This window comes from Neovison vison, chromosome 7 (genome assembly GCF_020171115.1).
Source record: "Neovison vison isolate M4711 chromosome 7, ASM_NN_V1, whole genome shotgun sequence".
In the NCBI taxonomy this organism is placed as follows: domain Eukaryota; kingdom Metazoa; phylum Chordata; class Mammalia; order Carnivora; family Mustelidae; genus Neogale; species Neogale vison.
In genome coordinates, this window is record NC_058097.1 from 6,354,539 (window position 1) to 6,373,549 (window position 19,011).

The 19,011-nt window shown below is 58.0% G+C and overlaps 1 protein-coding gene across 1 annotated transcript in view; it reads right to left on the reverse strand.

Annotated features, from left to right (window-relative positions):
- The window catches only part of LOC122911200 (c-Maf inducing protein), a 220,256-nt gene that overhangs the window by 9,556 nt on the left and 191,689 nt on the right, over positions 1–19,011 (reverse strand). The window contains exons 10-14 of the mRNA XM_044255667.1: positions 13,150–13,503; positions 5,955–6,020; positions 4,696–4,722; positions 4,354–4,402; positions 1,515–1,622 (exon numbers count right to left, since the gene is read on the reverse strand). Coding sequence (XP_044111602.1) covers positions 1,515–1,622; positions 4,354–4,402; positions 4,696–4,722; positions 5,955–6,020; positions 13,150–13,503 — 604 coding nt within the window. The remainder of the gene's footprint in view (positions 1–1,514; positions 1,623–4,353; positions 4,403–4,695; positions 4,723–5,954; positions 6,021–13,149; positions 13,504–19,011) is intronic.

Below are 19,011 nucleotides of genomic sequence, written 5' to 3' on the forward strand. Positions count from 1 at the left end.
AAAGGACAAGTCCAGTAGGATTCCACACATGTGAGGCACCTGGAGCGTCAGCCTTGGGAGCAGGAAGTAGGCTGGGGGTTGCCAGGGCGGGGGACGGGGGTTAGCATTTGGGGGTACACTGCCACCACATGCAGGACAGAGAAAGGCAGAAGCTCCGCCTCCCCCTTCCCAAACCCTCTGGGAGCTCCAAGGGCTGCTAAATGACCGCCCCAGGGCAGGGGACCCCAACCACCAGGGCCGGGGGCCCAAACACTTCGTGTGCTCTCTCCCCAGACTTTGTGCGACAGCAAATGCCCTTCCCTGGTTGGAAACAGCAGCCTGATCAAGGGGACCTCTCCCGCACCCTGCATCACCATGGAAACGAGGCGCTGCCATCCCAGGGGCTGTCTGCTTCCCTTTCCATGTATATTTTTTCCGCTCCGCCGTTAACAACTCTGGCACACAGACGCAATCTCTCGGGCAGGGAAGCTGCCAGCTCCCCGACTTTTCTTGCACACTGAGTCCCCGCATTGAGGGGTGGGGGACCGCTGGCTGTTGCCACGGTGATGCTGTGACATCAGGGAGCCCTCGTGAGAGGTGGGGGGTGCAGGCAGGCAGAGGCCAGGGACGCACAGGGCACTCGAGAGGGGCCTGTCAGGCCACAGGTGAGGAGTAGAGGGCCCGTGCGTAAGGAAGGGGATCTAAAAATTAAGTCCCTTTCAGGAAAGGCTCCAGAGGCAGCGGGGGTCTGCTGTCACTGCAGAGAGCTCCGTGAGCGGCTGGCCCGCCGGACGGGTGGCCCGGCAGAGAGACAAGACCAACCACAGCCGCTCGAGTGCTAGGCCCTGGCCGGGTGCCCGCGTCCACAACAAGGATATGGACAGCATGGGCTTGGGTCAAGGAGGAACGTGGAGGCTGGGGGCCTGTGTGACCTCGGGCGGGCCACCGCACTCCCAGGTCTGCTTCAGCACAGACGTGCTTCGGAGGAAAGGCTGACGATGAAGAAACAGTGCACATGAGCTGCCCGGCCCAAGGAAAGTACTGGAAGTCGCCGGGGGTGCAGTTACTGGTTTGGTGACCCCAGGTCACTCCTCGCCAAGCTGAGACAACCATCCCGACCTTGGCCTCTGTCAGCAGAGCCCGTGCGGCTGCAGTGCCTTCTGGAACCCCGGTGCACACCAAGCCCTCAGGGGCCCACACCAAGCTGGCCTGAGGACGCTGGGCGCTTGGGCGGGGAGCGCCTCGGGCTTCAGCACCTTGTCTGCGAGGTGCAGTGACAGTGAGCGTCACCTCCTCACAGAGCTGAGCGGGACTGTGTGAGAGCAGGAGTTTCTAGCCCTTGGCTGGGCACCCGCTCAGGTGAGAGACAGCACGGGACACCTGTGGCCGTCACCTTACTACATTTTCAGCTTCGACGCAGCCTGGAAATTCCCAGGCTGGCCACCACTGCCGGACTGGGGCAGCTCCGGCCTCACCAGTAGAGAAAAACCCAGGGCCCGCCCGCTGCACCCAGTGAGGGGTCCCGCCCCACATACCATGCTGGCGAAGAGCTCCCCATCATCGTCGCAGGCCACCCCTCCGGGGCTGTAGAGCTGGAACCAGCCGTCTTTGCCGGCCCGCACACTCAGCAGGCACGAGTGTACCTGTGGCAGACGAGGGGCACAGTGGTTAGCCCCCGAGGGCCCAAAGGAGACAGGTCAACGGTAAAGGCTCAGACAAGTCCCGCAGTAAAGAAACCTGTTTCACTTCAAGCCCAGCGACTCCCACCTAAATACCATGGAAGGTTTTTGTTTGTTTTTTTTTTAAAAGATTTTATTTATTTGTCAGAGAGAGAGAGAGCGAGCGAGCGAGCACAGGCAGACAGAATGGCAGGCAGAGGCAGAGGGAGAAGCAGGCTCCCCGCCGAGCAAGGAGCCCGATGTGGGACTCGATCCCAGGACGCTGGGATCATGACCTGAGCCGAAGGCAGCTGCTTAACCAACTGAGCCACCCAGGCGTCCCCCATGGAAGGTTTTTTGGGGAAAAGTGTGGCATCCACACACTGGGGAACTCCAGAAATACACCTTCAGCTCCGATGTAGGAAGGGCCAGGCCTGGCTTGGTTAGTCGCCCTGAACAAAAGCAAGTCTGACGCCAAATAAGGGGGGAGAGAGGCTCTAAGCAACAGCTCAGACTCATCCCCTCTCCTCCTCTGCCCTTCTTGGGGAGCCGGGGGGAGCTCTTTTTTCTCCCTTCTCCTTCTGCACCTCTAAATCCTCTCTCTGGCTTTCTGCGCTCAGCTCCCTCCCATCCTCTGTCCTGCTCGCCTCTCCTCGGCTGGAGCTCTGCACCTCCTTCGGAGTCTGGGCCTCTCCCTGGAAGGCTCTCGGACCCGGGTGGGACAGTTTCATGCACAGGCACAGCTCTCTCTGTGGGTCTCAACCGCCTTCCCAGAGTTCCGTGTGTCAGTGTGTGGGCGGGCACGTGTGCGCGAGTGTGCAAACACATGTGCGTGCATGTGTCTGGAAGGAATTCCACATCCACCCTGGCCCCTCCTATCACTACAGAGAGAGAGAGAGAGAGAGAGAGAGAGAGAGAGACAAAGGCCTTTGTTTCTTCCCCTCCTCCCTGTCCTCAGCAGAGAGCTGAGAGATTTGTCCGATCACTTCCTTCAGGACGGAAGGACAATTTGCTGCCGGAAGTCACTCACTCGCAGATTGTAGTTGATCCCAACCCACACACAAGTAAACAGAAAAGGAGGCGGTGGGGCTTTGATTTTTCCCTTAGAGTTGGAAGAATATCAAATGTTAATTCGTCTGCTTCAAAGAAATAAGGAATCAAGAATACGGAACACTCTTCAGCAAATACAAACGATTTGTAACTGTGGCTTCTTCCAGAGGGAGACGGTGGGAGCGGACTCGAGGAGAAACAGAAGCAAAGGGAGAGGCACATGGGAGCCCGGAGCAAGGCCTGGCGAGGGGCGCGCTGGGGACAGGGCATCCCCCGCAAACCTGGCCCTTTGCTCACCAGTTCCCCGGGACCTTGCGGATGGTACCGAGCTCTTGGAACGCTCCCTGCCAGCACCTGGCTCTGCCTTTCCGCTCTGGGAAGCAGCTGGGACCACTTTTATTCTTCAGCTTCAAAGTCTCTGTTTGAACTAGAGGCTCACTTTCCAGGGGAATTCGGAGAATCCGTCTTCCCACACAGTGAAGGAAGGACGGTTTAGACCAGCACTGTTTCCGGCCACTTAGAAACTCCCTATCGGCCATTTTTGCTTTTTCCCACAGCACCTGAGGACCACCTTCGAAATCAGGGTTTAGAATTAAGGTGTTTTAGAACCTGATCCTTCTAGAATGGTTTTACCCTGGGGCCTGAGGAGAGGATATTCTGGCTCCATCAAGGAGAAGAAATCATTCCCTCCTCTGCTCATCCTCAACCTCCCGCTTTGCTGGGGACACATGTCCTGTTCTGTCCCCATCTGGAGGCCAGATCCCTTCACATCCCAGGACCCATGCCTGCGGAGAAGGGGGCAGCGAGCTCCACGGGGCAAGGCCGGCAACCAGCTCATTCCCACAGCCCCGTCTGGCCCCGTGTGTCCGCCGCAGAGCTGGGCACTCAGCTGGCTCCGGAGCCTCACTCCCTGGGTTTGGATCCTGCCTGGCCAGGTACCAGCTGTGTGACATGGGGAGGTCCCTCAATTTCAGGTTTCTCCACTCTAAGAGGAGGGTACTTCTGACCTAAATGGGGGTGATGTGATGACAGGACCTACTCGTGCTTGTGGGGGGGATTCAAGGAGAAAACGCGTGTGTCTAACACACGGTGAGCACCAAAGCAAGACCAGTTGTCACCTGCGGATAAAGCGGACTCAAGCCACCTGAGTCCCTGCTCACACAGCCTCTGGGGTGGGGGGAGGGGGTGCTGAGCTCTCCCTGAAGCCCAGATACTGGAGGGACACAGTGTCCCCTCAGGGAGGCCTCCACCATGCTTGGGAAAGGAAAGCCAGCTCAGATCCCCGCTCCGACGCCTCTCCCAGCTTGCTGACTCTCAGAACGGTGGCCTACAGAGGATCCGCCGCTAGCCTGGAGCGGGCTGGGAACCCCTGGCCAGCCTGGCCCTAAGACAAGGCCTGTGTCCCCAGAAGAAACAGCCCGTCGGTGGGCAACCACCTCTGGCTAGCCTGAGTTTCTCGGGAAGGACTGACATCACGGGCCGGGCACCCTCATCACAAGGGGGTGGCTGTGTTCAGGCACAAGGCAAGGAGCCTTTGTCAACTGTTCTGAATGCCCGTGGGAGACAAGGAGGCCCTGACAGAAGGCTACAGAAGGCTTGGAGAGGCTCACAGGTGTCCTGCCATAGCCCCGACAGGGTGCCTTTGAGGGCGTGAGGGAGGCCTCACCTCTTGTCGTGGGTCTTCTGCAAACCTCTGGATCACGTACTTGAGTTCCCTGAAAGAGACGGGGCAGCGGCAGAGTCATTCCGAGGGTCCAGGCTTGCGTGGACCACGGTGGGGGCTGAGGAGAGGGCCGGGCCGAGGAACCTAGCAGAGCTGGCCGGGGTCAGGGAACGCCCGGACGCGCCTGGACAGGTGGTGCAGGGCTTCCAAGAGGAGCCACAGCTGCCTTCCAGAATGCACGTGACCGAGAAGGGGCCGGAAGGAGGGCTGGCCGCGGGGGATGGCCTCAGGAGACAGGGCGCTCGCACCGGAAGGAGGGAACCAGGGTGTTGCCCCAATACTCACTTGGTGAACTTCTCATGTGCGAGAGCCCTGCAACGGGAAGAGAGGGGAAAGTGCCATTAGCGGGGCGGGGGGGGGGTGCGGCTTTTGAAACCCACCACGATCCCAAGATTATCCTCTGGGGATGGTGAGGCTTTGTCTGATCCGAAGAATGCGGAGGAGGCTGACAATGAAACACGGACATTTTGTCCCTCCTTGAAACCACACAACAAAGGCCTCTGATGAGGCAAAGATGGTAGGGAGGGGACTAGACAGAGCCCCCGGGTACCTGGGGCCGGCGCCTGCGGACGGCAGCGGCACTGAGCGCATCGGCCGTGACCCAGGTGTGCCTGGTAATTGTTCCTCCGCGAAGGCACGGCCGCGCTAATTACCGCTGCACGTCGGGGGGCGTTTGGGGACCATTCTCCGAGTGAATTGCATCATGGGCCCACTGTCACGTGTGTCCCCGGGGCCATGGGGACAGCAAATGCAGCCAATGACACCACTGCTCTTTGGAGACGGCCCTGGCTCTCAGGAGTCGGATTTCTCGGGTCTTGAGTCCTGGGGGCCCCAGGGGGAGGCCAGGCCAGCAAATGGGGCAATTACCGGGTGTAATGTCCCCCTTGGAGAGCTGCATTTCATAAACACCGGCTCGTTAATCGGCTCCTGAGGGAGCCCGAGCTGCCTCCCGAGGCCTGGTTTCTCCACATCTGTCAAAACAGAGGCCTGGAGGCATTTTAGGGCCTGGTTACTCAGACAAAGCCTTCTCCTCAGGCCATTATCGGCCACACAGTTTTCTCCCTATTTTCCTGGGGTAAATTGAGTATTGAGGTAAGGGCCGGCAAGAGAGAGACGGAGGGCCCATTCCTGGCCCAGCTTGCCGGGGAACACGAGCTCATAGGGGTAATGGGCGAAGTGACAGGGCGTTCAGGGTATCGTGGGATGGCACAGACGGTCGTTCTGTGGGCATTAGCCTCCGACTTCACTGTGGCTGTCGCAGAGAGCGCAGGCAGGCGGTCCTGGTCCCATGGGAGGCATGGTCAAAATCGCTCACTTCTCTGTATGAAGGCACACGGTGGGGAGGGCTTTGCCGGCCTTCCTAGCTCACTGAATCCTTGTAATGCTGCGGTGAGGTCATCTCCCCATTTTTCGGAGTCAGGGGTGGTGGTGCCTCCCTGGGGGTCCCACAGCGGAAGACCGACCTCTCCCTCTCCCACCGCTGTCCATGGTATTCCCAGGGTGACCCGTGGACGACTGAGGTCAGAAACTGATGTGGGACTTACTCTTTGGGGAATGGAATGGGTTGAAGCAAGCTGGCCAGGGACGGTCTCCAGTCATCATAGTCGGACCTAGAAAGAGAGGGGGCGACAGTCAGGTTCGGACTGGAGACGGAGAGGTTTACTATGTGCTGTCATGGAGGGCCCCCAATGGGGCCGGGGTCTGGCAGAGAAGCCCACGGTACGAACTCTGCTGCAGCTGCCACCTGCTTCCAGGGAGCTGGGGAGACAAGCAGCCAGTGTCTCCGGGCCTGATGGGCAGACCCCGTCGCGAGGCTTCCTCACGGCGACCGAAGGGGCCCACCCTCCAGCTCCCTGGGGTTTGATCCCGCCCCACGTCCGCACCCAGGTCACCAGGTCGTTGCTCCTTCTGACTTTTGAATCAGCGGGTTGAAATCCTACCCCCAGAACCTTAGACTGTGTCTGTGTTTGGAGACGCAGATGCCATGGAGGTAAAGTAGGCTACGGGGTGCGGGGGCCCTAACCCAGTGTGATTCCGTCCCAATGCGGCGAGGAGGCCAGGACACACACTAACAGAGGAAGAGGACCCTGTGAGGACCCAGGAAGAAGGCAGCTCGCCGCAGGCCCAGGAGAGACGCCCCAGAGGAAACCGACCCCGCCCACACCGGGATTTCACACTCCCAGCTTCCAGAACTGCCAGCAAATAAATTTGTTGCCAAAGCCACCCGGTCTGTATAATTTTGCTGCGGCCACCTGAGCTGCCTAGCAGAGGCGGCTTCTGCTGGGGATGCAAAGGCATTCTCATCTTCGACCAGAACAGAGGGGGAGAGGTATAGACGGATTCATTAAAAAATAAAAGTTACATGCCACTTATTTGCAGTCTGGGTCAACCCGCCCTATTTATGAGATGCTTCTCCTTCTATGTCCGGATAACAGCGTTTTAACCAAACAGTCCCTGCAAATGACAATAATAGCCATGGGGAGAATAATCCTAATGGGACAAAACCTAGTAGCTGGGACAGAGCTGCATGACGCCCGGGCTTTGGCTCTGTTCGCTTACTCTTCACAGTGAAGTAACTAAAATCGGCTTCAACAGATGGGGAAACCGAGACACAGAGAAGTCAACTGTGCAAGCTACCACAGCCGTGGCGGGTGACGAATCCAATCTAGGCTTGACTCTCACTGGCTCTGATGGACGGCCGTGGAGGCCTCTGGTGGGACCAGGCACTAGAGGGTCCTGCCCACAGCCCGGCCCGGGACAGACCGTTCGAGAACAGGGACACTGGCATGAACGACAACGAGAGCTGCACCGTGCTGAGCCCCCTGCGTGCCGGGGCCGCTGAGACCACAGGAGCGGACTGACCACCTTGAGTCTGTTACAGGCCAGGTGACCGCAGGGCTGTGCCGCAGAAAGAGGTCCCAGGAAGGAAGTGACAGCTCCCAGGGGCTGCTGTGCAATCGGCACGGCCCCCATCCTGCCCCCCAAAACAGCTTCTGCCAACTGCCCCCAAGGAAGAGCCAGGAGGGGCAAGGGCAGGAACACGTGGGGCACAGCAGCGCCTCAGCTTGCGGACAGAAGGGCCTTGACCAGGCACTAGAACACTCACACGTGCCCCTGTTAAAACTCCCAGATGCCCCATGAGGCCCCGAATTCTGACAACCCATTCTGCAGGAGGAAAACGAGGCCCACAGTGTTTCATATTTGTACAAATCACCAGCTAGTCCTCTGAATTTGACCTCGGGGGCTTCTGGGGCCGTGACCTCTTCTTGCCCCGCCCAGTGCCTATACCGGGTACGGCCCCAGATCTGGGTTCCCTGATGTCTCTGGTTTTGGGGATTGTGTTGGAAAGCGAACCCAGAGGTAGCCAGTTCTCACTGACTGCCCGACGCCAGCCAGGTACCTCTGCGGTCCCAGTGCTTTAACCCTACCCAGCAGGGAGGCCACCGGAGCGGCCCTTCCTACGCTGAAGACTTCCGGGTGCCCAGGTGTGTACACACCCTGCCCGCAGCAGCCCCGGGAGGCGCCGCACCTTATCTCTGCACCTGTTGGACTGGGCACCGGGCCAGGCAGATGGCTGGCTCCCGGAAGAGGCCTGTTGAGCTGCGGCCCCAGCACATGTCAGAGAGATGCAGCCAGGGCCTGGTGCTCACTCCCACGTGGAAGGGGATGTTGACAAGTGGTAGAGCGTGTGTCCTCAGCTGCGCACTCGAGCGTGCCGTCTGACCTGGATCCTGTCTTGGTTTGGGCAGGAGGCTGGGTTCTGGCAGAAGTAGGTATCTGAACCCTTCCTTCCAAGGGTATCTGTTTGGGGGGAGGGGGGCTACAGTCGGACCTCTACTGATACCTGGCGTTGTCCACAGGAGGGGCCCGATGGGCCTGGACTGGCCTGGGCAGGGGAAGGATCCAAACCCGAATTAGGGGCCTGTGGCCCTGAGGCTCTTTTCCACTTAGGATCTGGTGTTTCTCAAGCTTCTAACCACCATCTGCAGGTGCTCCTCTGCCCCCCCGCCCCGGCCTGAGGAGCTTTCTCGACGTGTGTCCCTCATGGTCCTCCCAATATGCCGTGTATCTGTTTACAGGCCACATGTCTCTACACCAAGAGACAGTCGAGACCTTCTGATCCCCAGGAACCAGTAGGCACCCCCACCGACAAGGAACCGTTTACACAGCCCTCTGGTGACAGCCTTTCCTGCCCCACCTTCCTGCAGACACACCAGCGAGAAACTGGCAGCCTTCAGAACCCAGCTCCTGCTGTGGGAAAGAATTCCCAGAGGTGTCTGGGGGCCTGACCGAGGCCCTAACAGTGTCGCTTGTGCAGGTCAGCTAAGCATTCGTGAGGCTGCGCACCAGGCACAAACCTGCTCGTGGACGCCTCAGGACTGGCACTCAAGGGCATCACACCTGCCTCACAGGGGACACTGAGGCCCCACCTGTGTTCAGACATCTGGGAAGCGGGGAGCCAGGATCCAAAGCCGCGTGCCAGGTGGCCGGGCCCAGCGAGCCCACAGGCCCGTCCGCTGCGCACCAGGATACAAAGACCCCTTGTGGGCTGCTTTTTGGGGGGCGGGAGTCACTGATTTTTGTGGCAAGCTTGTCTTCCCTCTAAACCCCGCCCCACAACAGCCCTCACCTGTCTGACTCCAGCAAATCTAGAATTTTCCAGCAAATGGCTTCCTGCAAATCTAGAAGTAACAGGAGCAAACTCGGTAGACAGAGCTCATTATGAGCAGGGGCTATTCCAAACGCACACGGGGATCCGCCCCGGGACCCTCCGAGAAACCTGCTGAGCTGGACGCGCTGGCCATCCCCTTTCTACAGATGGGTGAGCGCTGGCCCAGGGTCACACAGCCAGGAGGAGCTGGGGCGGGAACCCAGGAACCCGTGTCTGCGGTCCTATTCACTCAACAGCATGACGTCACGTTTCCTGCTCCCACCTGCACAGGAGGCCACCTCCCTCTGTTGAAAAAGGCACTTACTAGTTTCTCTTGGAGTTAAAAGAACAAAACACATTCCGTGTAGAAATGCCATTAAGTACAGGAAACTCTGAGGGGACTTTAAAGCGCTCATCAGTGGCTGTCAGAAAGCACGGAGCTGGGGCCGTGACAGGCACATGCTGGCCTTCAGGACCGCGGCACGGCCTGGCCTGAGTTCACTCCTGAGCAGAAGGGGACATCGCCGAGCCCATTCTACAGAAGAGCGCGGCTCGCCTGCATTCCCCGGTTACTAAGCTCAGGCTCCCCGGCCTCGAGCTCGGCCTCCTCCTCCTTGGCAGCTCACACAGGACTGCGAGTGGGGGACACAGGCACGAAGTGGAAGAGGACAGTGGACCTCCTGTCCTGCCTCAGCCAGGCCCAGTTTCAAGTCGGCAGTCAGCTCCCGGTCCTGCTCCCAATGCCCGGGCTGCCCGGTCTGGGGTGCACAGGTGTGCTGGGCAGAGGGTGGGTGCCCAGGGGCTAGCCAAGCCCAAGGGGCGGGGTGTGGGACGCCGGTGGCCAGCAGGACACCCGCCACGAGCGTGTGGAGAGCGGTGCCGGCCGCAGGGCTGCTGGACCAGGCTGGCCTGGCACGGAAGGGAGGACGGTGATGAGGTGGGGGAGGCCTGGCCGCCCAGCTCCAGGGCAGGAGGGGGCCAGGCCTTCCCTGTGCTCATGGAGGAAAGGGAGCTAAGGTCCCCTGAGTATCCCAAAGGCCTCTGATGAGCTGCAGGCGTCCACCACCTGACATGCAGTCCTTCCATGAATGGGGCTAGCTGGCTATCTAGAACTCCCTCGACTGCCCAGTGAGGTCAGGGCAGCTGCCCGAGGTCACACAGCTAATCGGGGGCAAGCTGGTCTCGGTGAGCATGAGGCCCAGGTTTTCAGCCTCATGCTGCACTCCACGGGGGGTTCAGAAGCAGATGGCTGAGAACTGCCTTTCTGCTGCTGTGGTGGGCGTGGGTAACACCGGAGACAACCTGGGCAGGTGAGGGGGTGGACACAGGAAATGGGGACAGGGTGGTTCCCAGGGCTTGGGGCAGCTAGCCGCTGCTTTGGCATGGCAGACACACAAAGGACGCCCGGCGGAACCGTGAGCCAGCTTGACAGCTGCTGCCTGAACCAGGGTGCTAAGCCGTCCCGGGGACAAGATGCTTCCTCCCAGCACCTGGTTTCCTCCTGACTTCCAGCACTTCTGCATGGTGCCGGGGCGGTGGGAAAACCCATCCCACACACAGAACAGCAGCTGAGGCCCGGGCAGAGGGCAGGTGCGCCGTGTGAGCCTTGAGAAGCCGCAAGTCCCCAGCACACTGGCCTGGGTCGGGCAGCCGGGCCCTGACAGCTCTCCCACACCAGCACCCAACCCCAACCCCAGGCCTCTCAGGCCACAAGCCAGAGGGTACAATGAGGTGGCCCCTGGGATGGGAGGTGTCAGACTCCAGCAATGCTCTGGGACTTGTCCTGGTCCCTCCCCGGCCCAGCCACCCTCCCTCTCCAACTCTCAGCCCTTGAAAGCTGTTTCAGCCATTCCTAGTGGGGCAGCGTTTCCAAGCCCCCGAACAATCCCTACAGCTCCCGGCACCAAGCCTCCGTGTTCACCGGCGCGGCATCCGGCCCCAACAGTTCCTGACTGAGCAGTGCTGTCCTGGGCGACGCAGACACTCGCCTCCTACGTTCTACTTACACTGCCCAGCCTTTAGGATGACCCCAAGTCTTGTCTGCGTCTTCCCTGAGGGCCCCTGAGGGATGAGGTGTCTTCCAACTCAACCCACCTCCAGCCCAACAAGACCTCTTTCAAAAAGATCAAGTCGCCGGATCTGAGCTGGTCAGAAGATGGGATGTGACCCCTGCTCGCTCATGATGGCTGCTCTTTTCTCTTCCTGGACAGAAGCCCGTCCCCTTGCTGGTGGCCTCCCAGGGGCCGGCAGCCTCCCTTCTCCCATCCCACAAGCGGGCGATGTCACCGGTTTTCCTAGCTGGCGCTGCTCAGATGCAGAGGGACTGAGAGCGGGAGAGCGGTCCGGCCCCTCTCACGGGGCACAGGACCAGGCACGGTGCACGCGTGTGGCAAGCGTTTGATAAAGGGGAAGAAAGGTGTGAGCGGCACACTTTGCCTCGCAGGTTAAGAGGTAGACTCCAAACCCCACAGACCCGAGCCTGCTCGCTCGGTCTTGCTTCCGAGTCCACATTCTTTCCATCGTACCACCCAGCCTGGACCTCACAGAGTGATGCTGGCCTGCGCTGGGAAGAGTTTTCCTTTTTAAGCGTCTCTGGGCAACTTCCTGGGGCTTATGTTACTTTTCAAGGGTGTCAGATTCCAGTGATGCACAGGCCTTCCTGTGGGAAGGCAACTAACTGGGGACTATGGGCTGGGCTGTCCACACTCTGGGAGAGTAGCGGTGCCTGCTCTAAGTAGGGCTTCTTTGGCCTCACAAGGCTCTGTTAAGAGCTCCCTCCCATTCTGTGTTAGATCCTCCGTTCTTTCCTTTTTACACATAATACTCACTGGCAAGTGTTCTAGCTGGTGAGAGCGCCCTATGGTGAGAAAGGCCCTATGTCATGACACCCATTGTACAGACAAGAAAACTGAGGCCCAGGAGCCAAGAACACTGCCCGCAGTTATACAGGAGACTAAGGGAGGTGGCCACATGACCTCAATTCACAGATTGATCTGGGCTTGCACGGAATGCCATACTGGGGCTTTTTTCCTCTCAAAGTGCTGCTGTTAAATCGAGGGGGCATATCATTCCCAACAGTATCTTAAAATAGAGGAAACACCGTTGTAACCAGAAAGTGTAGTAACTCCCACTTGCCTGGTGTCTGTGCCTGTGAGGCGTCTACGTTGCCCAAGTACCCAGGGAATGTCCATTTTACACTTGTGCCTGGAGGCAGCCGTGGCTCAGAGAGGACCAAGGAACTCTCTCAAGGCCACAAGCCAGCCCTGGCCTCCATAGCCCAGGACCTGGCAGTCTGACTCTGAATCTGTTGCTTCTTCCAAAGTACCATCCCTTGGAGCTGCTGGGGTTTGTGGGTCCACTATGTCTGAGGGCCTCAAGTGGGCCATCGACACAAACAGGCAGCTGGGCTCTGGAAAAATGTCTCCGGTCTGAACTGTGCCGAGCCTCCCCCTGACCCCAAGGTGAAAAAGTCTTCCACAAATATAAACCTGCTTTGTGGAGAGCCCCAGGCAGGGGTGAGGTGCTCCTCTGGAAAGCAGCTAGGAATGCATCCTGGCTCTCGGTGGCCAGCCGTGGACCGGGCACCTGACCCACCCCCCCATACCCCGGCAGCAGGCAGGAGGTCTGGAAGAAGACGGGGGGAAGAGAGTCTGCATCTGTGAGCATGTTTATGAAGAAGGGGAAAAAATGTGTGTCAACTGCATGATGAAACACAATCCTTAGCGCTTAATGAGAAAGCTGAGTCCGGGACCGAGCCAGCAGAAGCCCTGGGAGTTCCAGGTGTTTGGGGAGAACAGCTGGAGGAAGTAAGGGGGCCAAGGCGAGACACGGGCGATGGCCAACCTGTCCATCTTTACATCTCCACGCACACGCACACAATAACGCACCAAGCTTATGTCCACAGACATACACACCCCAAACATGTGTCCTCACGTCCTGAATCTGCGTCCTGGGCGCCTGTCGCGTTTACGCACACCTCAAACGTGCACACTTACACACGTGTGCACACGTGCTTAGCACGCCCACGCTGCCCCGCCGAGCCCCCCTCTCCCGCCCGACTGGGGACCGCCCGCCAAGGGGACACTCACAGCAGCTTGAGGATTTCCACGTAGCAGCCGAGGGTGCGGTCGGCCTGGGGGCCCAGCTCGATGCTCATGGTGCTGCAGGCGGGGCTGACCATGAGGCAGTCGATGAGGTTGGGCTCGCTGTCGTTGCCCGCGCTGGCCGTCAGCGCCGGCTTGGCAGTGCTGGTGTGCTCCACCTCCACGTGGATCTCGCTGGAGGCCACGACCACTGACTTGAGCCGCGCCTCAGACAGCGTGGCTTCCTGAGACACCAGGTCCGGGCTGGGGTGCAGAAGGCGCAGAGGTAAGGTGGGCTTCCGGTCGCAGGGCTGCTGGCAGCCGTTCCGGATCTCCTTCAGGCTGGGGGAGTTGTCGCGGCTGGCAGGAGAGGGGAGAGCGGTGTGAGCGTGGCGGCCCGCACGCGGCCCCGAGCCATCACACAGGCTGCGGGCTCCCCCGTGCCAAGGGCCTCCCTGAACCCAGTGGTGGTGCCGTGGGCTACCCGTGAGGCCTCGGCAGCCACCTTCACTGCAGGGCCTCCCCTGGCCGTCTAGGAGACCTACTAAGTGCCTTTCCAGCTGCATCTGGAGTCTCGCTGCCCTTCTCTCCCCCTGGGCAGGCCCAGGCCTCACCTCTGTTGCCCCATCCCTGGCCAGGTGAGAAAGCTCAGCATCCGCTCTCCACCAGGGATCCCAGACCCCAGAATTCTAGCCTCCTGCAGTCTGTGGCTCCCTCCTGTCCACCCCTGCTCTTGGCTGAACCCTCAGGTACAGCATTTTCAACCACCTAGAAGAACGATACTCGTTAACAGGTGTTCGCTGAGAGCATGGATATATGGCATCAGTGAGGTCACATCTGTGTGGGAAATGCCGGGTCAAACGATGAAATTAGGCCTCTCCACAGCAGGACTTGTCAGGGCCTTGAGGCTGGTTAAAGAACCTCCTCACTCAGTGGGAGGCTCATTAGAGTGAAGGCAACCCCAGAAATGGGCTTCCTTCCCTGGTGCTCCTGGGTGGCACAGCACGAAGGGGTATCACAGACCGCACAGATACTGAGACCTCTCTGGACGGTTGGTTTTACCATCTGCATGTTACCAGTGAGCAAAGACATTCTCAGAGGTCAAACATGGCTTGTAAGTGGATGGGCTGGGATTTGAAACTAGGTTTCTGACTACAAAGCCCTGGTTCCTCACCACCACAGCGGCTTCCAAGATCCCATATAATCCCGTGCGGGTCCTCCTCCTCCTCCAAGAAGTCTTCCCTGATTTCTTCTACTTGCCACCTCCACACCTCTATCCCCAAATCAGAGCTTTCCACCCCTGGCTGGATACCAGTATCCGAAGCCCAATTCAATCAGAATCTCTGGGTTGGGGTCCAGATACCAGTAACTCTCCAGGCTCCCTGTGTGTGCAGTCAAGGTTGAGTCCACTGTTCCAAGAGACTCTGAGTACGACAGCATGATCACAAACAGCTGCTCGTCCAGGCCCGCCCTCAATGTGCCACACACATGTGCCCTGTGCTTGCAAAGAGATGCACACACTCCTTGTGCACAAGGACCGGGTAGAGCGTGGATCTTGAATCCAAAGCACCTGGAGGGCCCGAATTTCTCCGGCACATGCCACAAGCCAGGCCTCCGCCGAGCCCACCAAAGATGTTTAACAAATACACTTCAGACTTCGCTGGGGAAGAACAAAACCCATCAACTAAAGTCCGAGAATGCAACAGCTGATGGAAAACTGTGTGTGGTCTGGGCTGGGGCTAGAGGGGGGCAGTGTAACTCTCCGCGGGTTCAGAGCTAAGTGGCTACCCAAATACTCAACACTCCATTGCCCTTTGTTTGCCTTTGCTGGGATTTAGAAGTGCATCTTCAAGGCTGTTTGGCTCCGATCGGGTGATTTTCCAGCGAGCTAGGCTAACCTGGGTCAAGTTGTCTGCTCTTCTGCAAGTACATTATGTACTCACCGAGAGCACTGTGGGTAGTCCTGGAGGACGCAGGGTTTATCTTCCAGGGACTGACCACCAGGGGTGGGACGGACTTGAGCCCCGCAAAGGTCCCCCAGCGTGCAGCCCTTACGGTGACTTCCTGAAGGAACTAACAGGAAACTGCTCTGGGCTCAAGGGGGCTGGGTGGCTCTCGCCCTCCCAGGCCTCCACCCTGGGCACCTGCTTGCAATCACCCAAGGTCACGCTTGGCCCCTCCAGGCCCTCCTCCGAGTAGCAGCAGCCAGGGGGAAATCAGGAAACTGACAGCTCTTCAAGTCCTGTCCTACTCACTTAAACCTATCGGCGACCCCAGTGCTCTTGGAATGAATGCTCCACAGCTGGAGCTCGGGGCCAGCTGCGCCACTCACAGCGTGGTCCCCAAGCAGCGGCACCAGCATGACCAGAAACCCCAGGCCTGCTGAATCAGAATCTGCATTTTTTTTTTTAAGATTTATTTATTTATTTATTTATTTGACAGACAGAGATCACAAGCAGGCAGAGAGGCAGGCAGAGAGAGAGGAGGAAGCAGGCTTCCCGCTGAGCAGAGAGCCCGATGCAGGGCTCGATCACAGGACCCTGAGATCATGACCTGAGCCGAAGGCAGCGGCTTAACCCACTAAGCCACCCAGGCGCCCCCAGAATCTGCATTTTAACACGATCCCTAGGAGCAGCTCAGCAAGAGAAGCTTGAGTCCCCCCAGGGCCTGGCACGGCTGCTGTCCTCCTCAACTCCATCTTTGCTTCTCTATCTGTCTCTCTGCTCTCTCTGTCATACTGTTTCCCTCCCTCCCTTCCCTGCAGTGGCCTCTATCGAGGAGCAGATTGCCTGTGCACTCTGCAAAGAAGGAGAATTCCTGGGCCCATTCAGGAAATGCTGTGACCAGCAGTCTGCAGCACCCTGGGGATTCCGAAGCAGGTGTTTAAGGACCAGAGATGGAAAAGGTGACTAATGCCAGCCCCATCTGCACCTCTGGGCCTTTGCACGTGCTGTTTTCGCTTCCTAGATCATCTTGTTCTGCCTCTTGCCTTACTGAGGGCCAACTTAAGCTCTCAGCTTAAATATCACCTCTCTGAAGGATCCCTTCCTCACCTCCCCCAGAGGCAGAAGTTCTCAACTCTGGCCACACAGTTGACTTGCCTGGGAAGTTTAAAATGAAAAAAAAAAAAAAAAAAAAAAAAAAAACCGACAGCAAAAACAAAACAAAAAACAATGCCAGGGCCATCCCAATGAGATCAGAATTACAGTGGATAGGGCCTGGGCACCCCTTTTTTTCTTTAAGATATAAGGAGTGTTATGCTAACACAACAAGAACTTGCCAGAAAAACGGAGCCCCGGCTGCAGCGTTTGCCAGTGTCCTTGGGGAGAATACGGCTGCCGCAACTGAACCCGAACTATGAAGGTGCCATCACGGACTATGGAGTTGGGAAGGGACATGCTTCCAAATGCAACAGGGCTCTAGCACACCTGGGACAATCAAGTTCAGCTTCGTGAACTTTCCTTGTGTGACTCCAGACAGTGCCCAACACTTGTGGGGCTCCAAACAGCTCCCAGCTGAGACCCACTGACCTACATCAAGATGGGAACATTTCGAGAAACGCAGAGGATGCTCTCATGCCTTTCAGCTGCACCCCGCCTCAAAGGGGGGTGTTCTTCTGCTCCCCGCCCCCCCCCACTACCTAGTCCTTTTGCCTGTTCTTGAAATTCCAGGAAAAAGAATCACACTGCAAGTATCTTTTGGGTCTGGCTTCTTTTGTCTCGTTTTGCCTTTGTGAAATTTATTCAGTTTGCTAGTGGTTCTAGTTCATCCATTCCTGCTGCCCCATAGTGTTCCTTTGCACAGACAGACCCCGACCGTCCATCCACTCTCCTGTCGTAGGACATCAGAGTGGAGGCAGATTTTAGTTAGGGGCTGTTACAAATAACACTGCTAGAACATTCCTGTACATGATGAATGAACGTCCGCAAAGCTACGAGCAGCTGGCCACAGGGCACATGCGCACTTAGCTGCTGTTCTGATCTTGTAAACCCTTCCCAGGTGATGGACAGGCGGCCAGGGCTGAGATTCCTTGGCACAGACCCCACTAATGACGGCTCTGGCTTCTGCGCTCACAGCCCTGACCAATGCTCACTGCAACCCCTTGCTTGCTCCCTGGCTACTCCTCCATCTCCTGCTACACTGTCCACTCCGGAGGGAAAGGGCTCCGTCTAGCCGGTCAGCTTTGTGCCTGGAGCCCCGGGCACGTACTGGGCTGTCACCAGACGAGGACAGAGAGGAGGGGAAGGATGAGAGCCGGCTGTTGCTGTCCCCAGGCCCCTGTCTGTACAACCGTGTGCACAGTTCCTAATTCTCGTTCTTTCCCCCTCTGCCCTTCTCCTGGGGTGCGTGTTGGGAAAGGGGTTTCCAGAGTTCTTCTGCTTCCTGCTCCTGAGTCAGGAAAACCTGCTCCAGGGCACCTGGGCAGGGCTTTGAGGACACGGAATATTCTGGGAGGTGCTGTTTCCTGCCGCTGCTCCTGTCCCTGCCTAATCCCAGGCCAGGCATCCACCGAGTGGGCCCCGGGAAGCCGAGATGAGTCACGGCCTCGGGAGGAAAGGGAGCCTGAGAATGTGGGACACTCCTAACGGTTTCCCTGCTTCCTAGGGTGGCCCGAGTTAGAAATGCATGCAGACCGGCTCCAGGGCTACAACGTGGGAGGCTAAGGGCAAGGGACTGTCCCTGCCCACAGGGATGCTGGGATGGTCATACGAGCCAAGTGCTACCCTTTGACCTTCTGCTCCTTCTTTTTTTGTTTCTTTTGCTCTAATACAACATGCTGTAGGGCACAGAACAGGCGTGAGCGAGCGGCCTGCATGACGTCTTCATGTTGCGGCCCCAGGGGTTCTATCACCTACTCAATGGGGAAATGACTCAGAAGTGGACCGGTCCCTGCTGAGTATCAGGACCTAGGGCTAAGGACATTGAAAAGAGTAATCCTCCCTTCTCAAATCCTGTCGTGAGAAAATACGCCCTTAATAAAATTTTGTGGTACCTTCTGCAAGACCTCAAAGTACAGTATTTGGTTTAGAAGCTTCATTTGTACGATTTTCTGTGTGTCAGAATGTTCCACTGCCTTCTCTCTAAGGACTGAAATACACTCCTGCTATGCCCCCAGCTCCAGCTACACACATTTTGCTCCCCTGGGAGTTGTGCAGTGTACCACCTGAACAACCACACAGGGAGCTTCAGCAGATGCTCCCTGATCCTGCACATCGTATCCTCTCTAATGACCCCAGAGGTCACTGTATAAAGTTCTACGCAAACTAGTGGCAACTGCGTCACCCTGCATCCCAGGAGTGAACCTCAGGAAAGAATGGAAGCTGGTAAGTAACTATACCCCAGTGCCACCATCCCTCAGGGGAATGACTCAGACATGTTCCACAGTCTCCTGGGAGGTCCCAGTGGGGAACATGCAGGTGCCTGCAGTGGTCATCAGACTCTACTGGCTGTCCACCCTTCTCGGGTCCCCTCCCAGAGCTTCCTTGGGTTACGTCCTTAATAAGCTGCTTGCGCCCAGACCCTGGAGGACCCAAGGCAGCAGCCCTGCATGCCCCTTTCTGGTCAAGCTCTAGCATATGGCTCCATTTTGTTATCTCAGCCTTTGCCCGTTTGCCTTGATCCTGCATATTAGAGACCAGCTCCCCCAGGAGCACCCGAAACTGTGCCTGACATGCACAGGCGCTCAAGAAATCCACATGCACCATGGGCAAAAGAAAATTCTGCCAAAGGAGACAAGGGGAAAGGGAGAAAACCTCCTGCTAGTCCTCCTGCACGCACACGCACACGCTCACACCCCCCACGCACCCCTGCACGCGTCCTCTCTCTCACACAGGCCCCACAAGTGGCACATGCCAGGTGGGGAGAAAC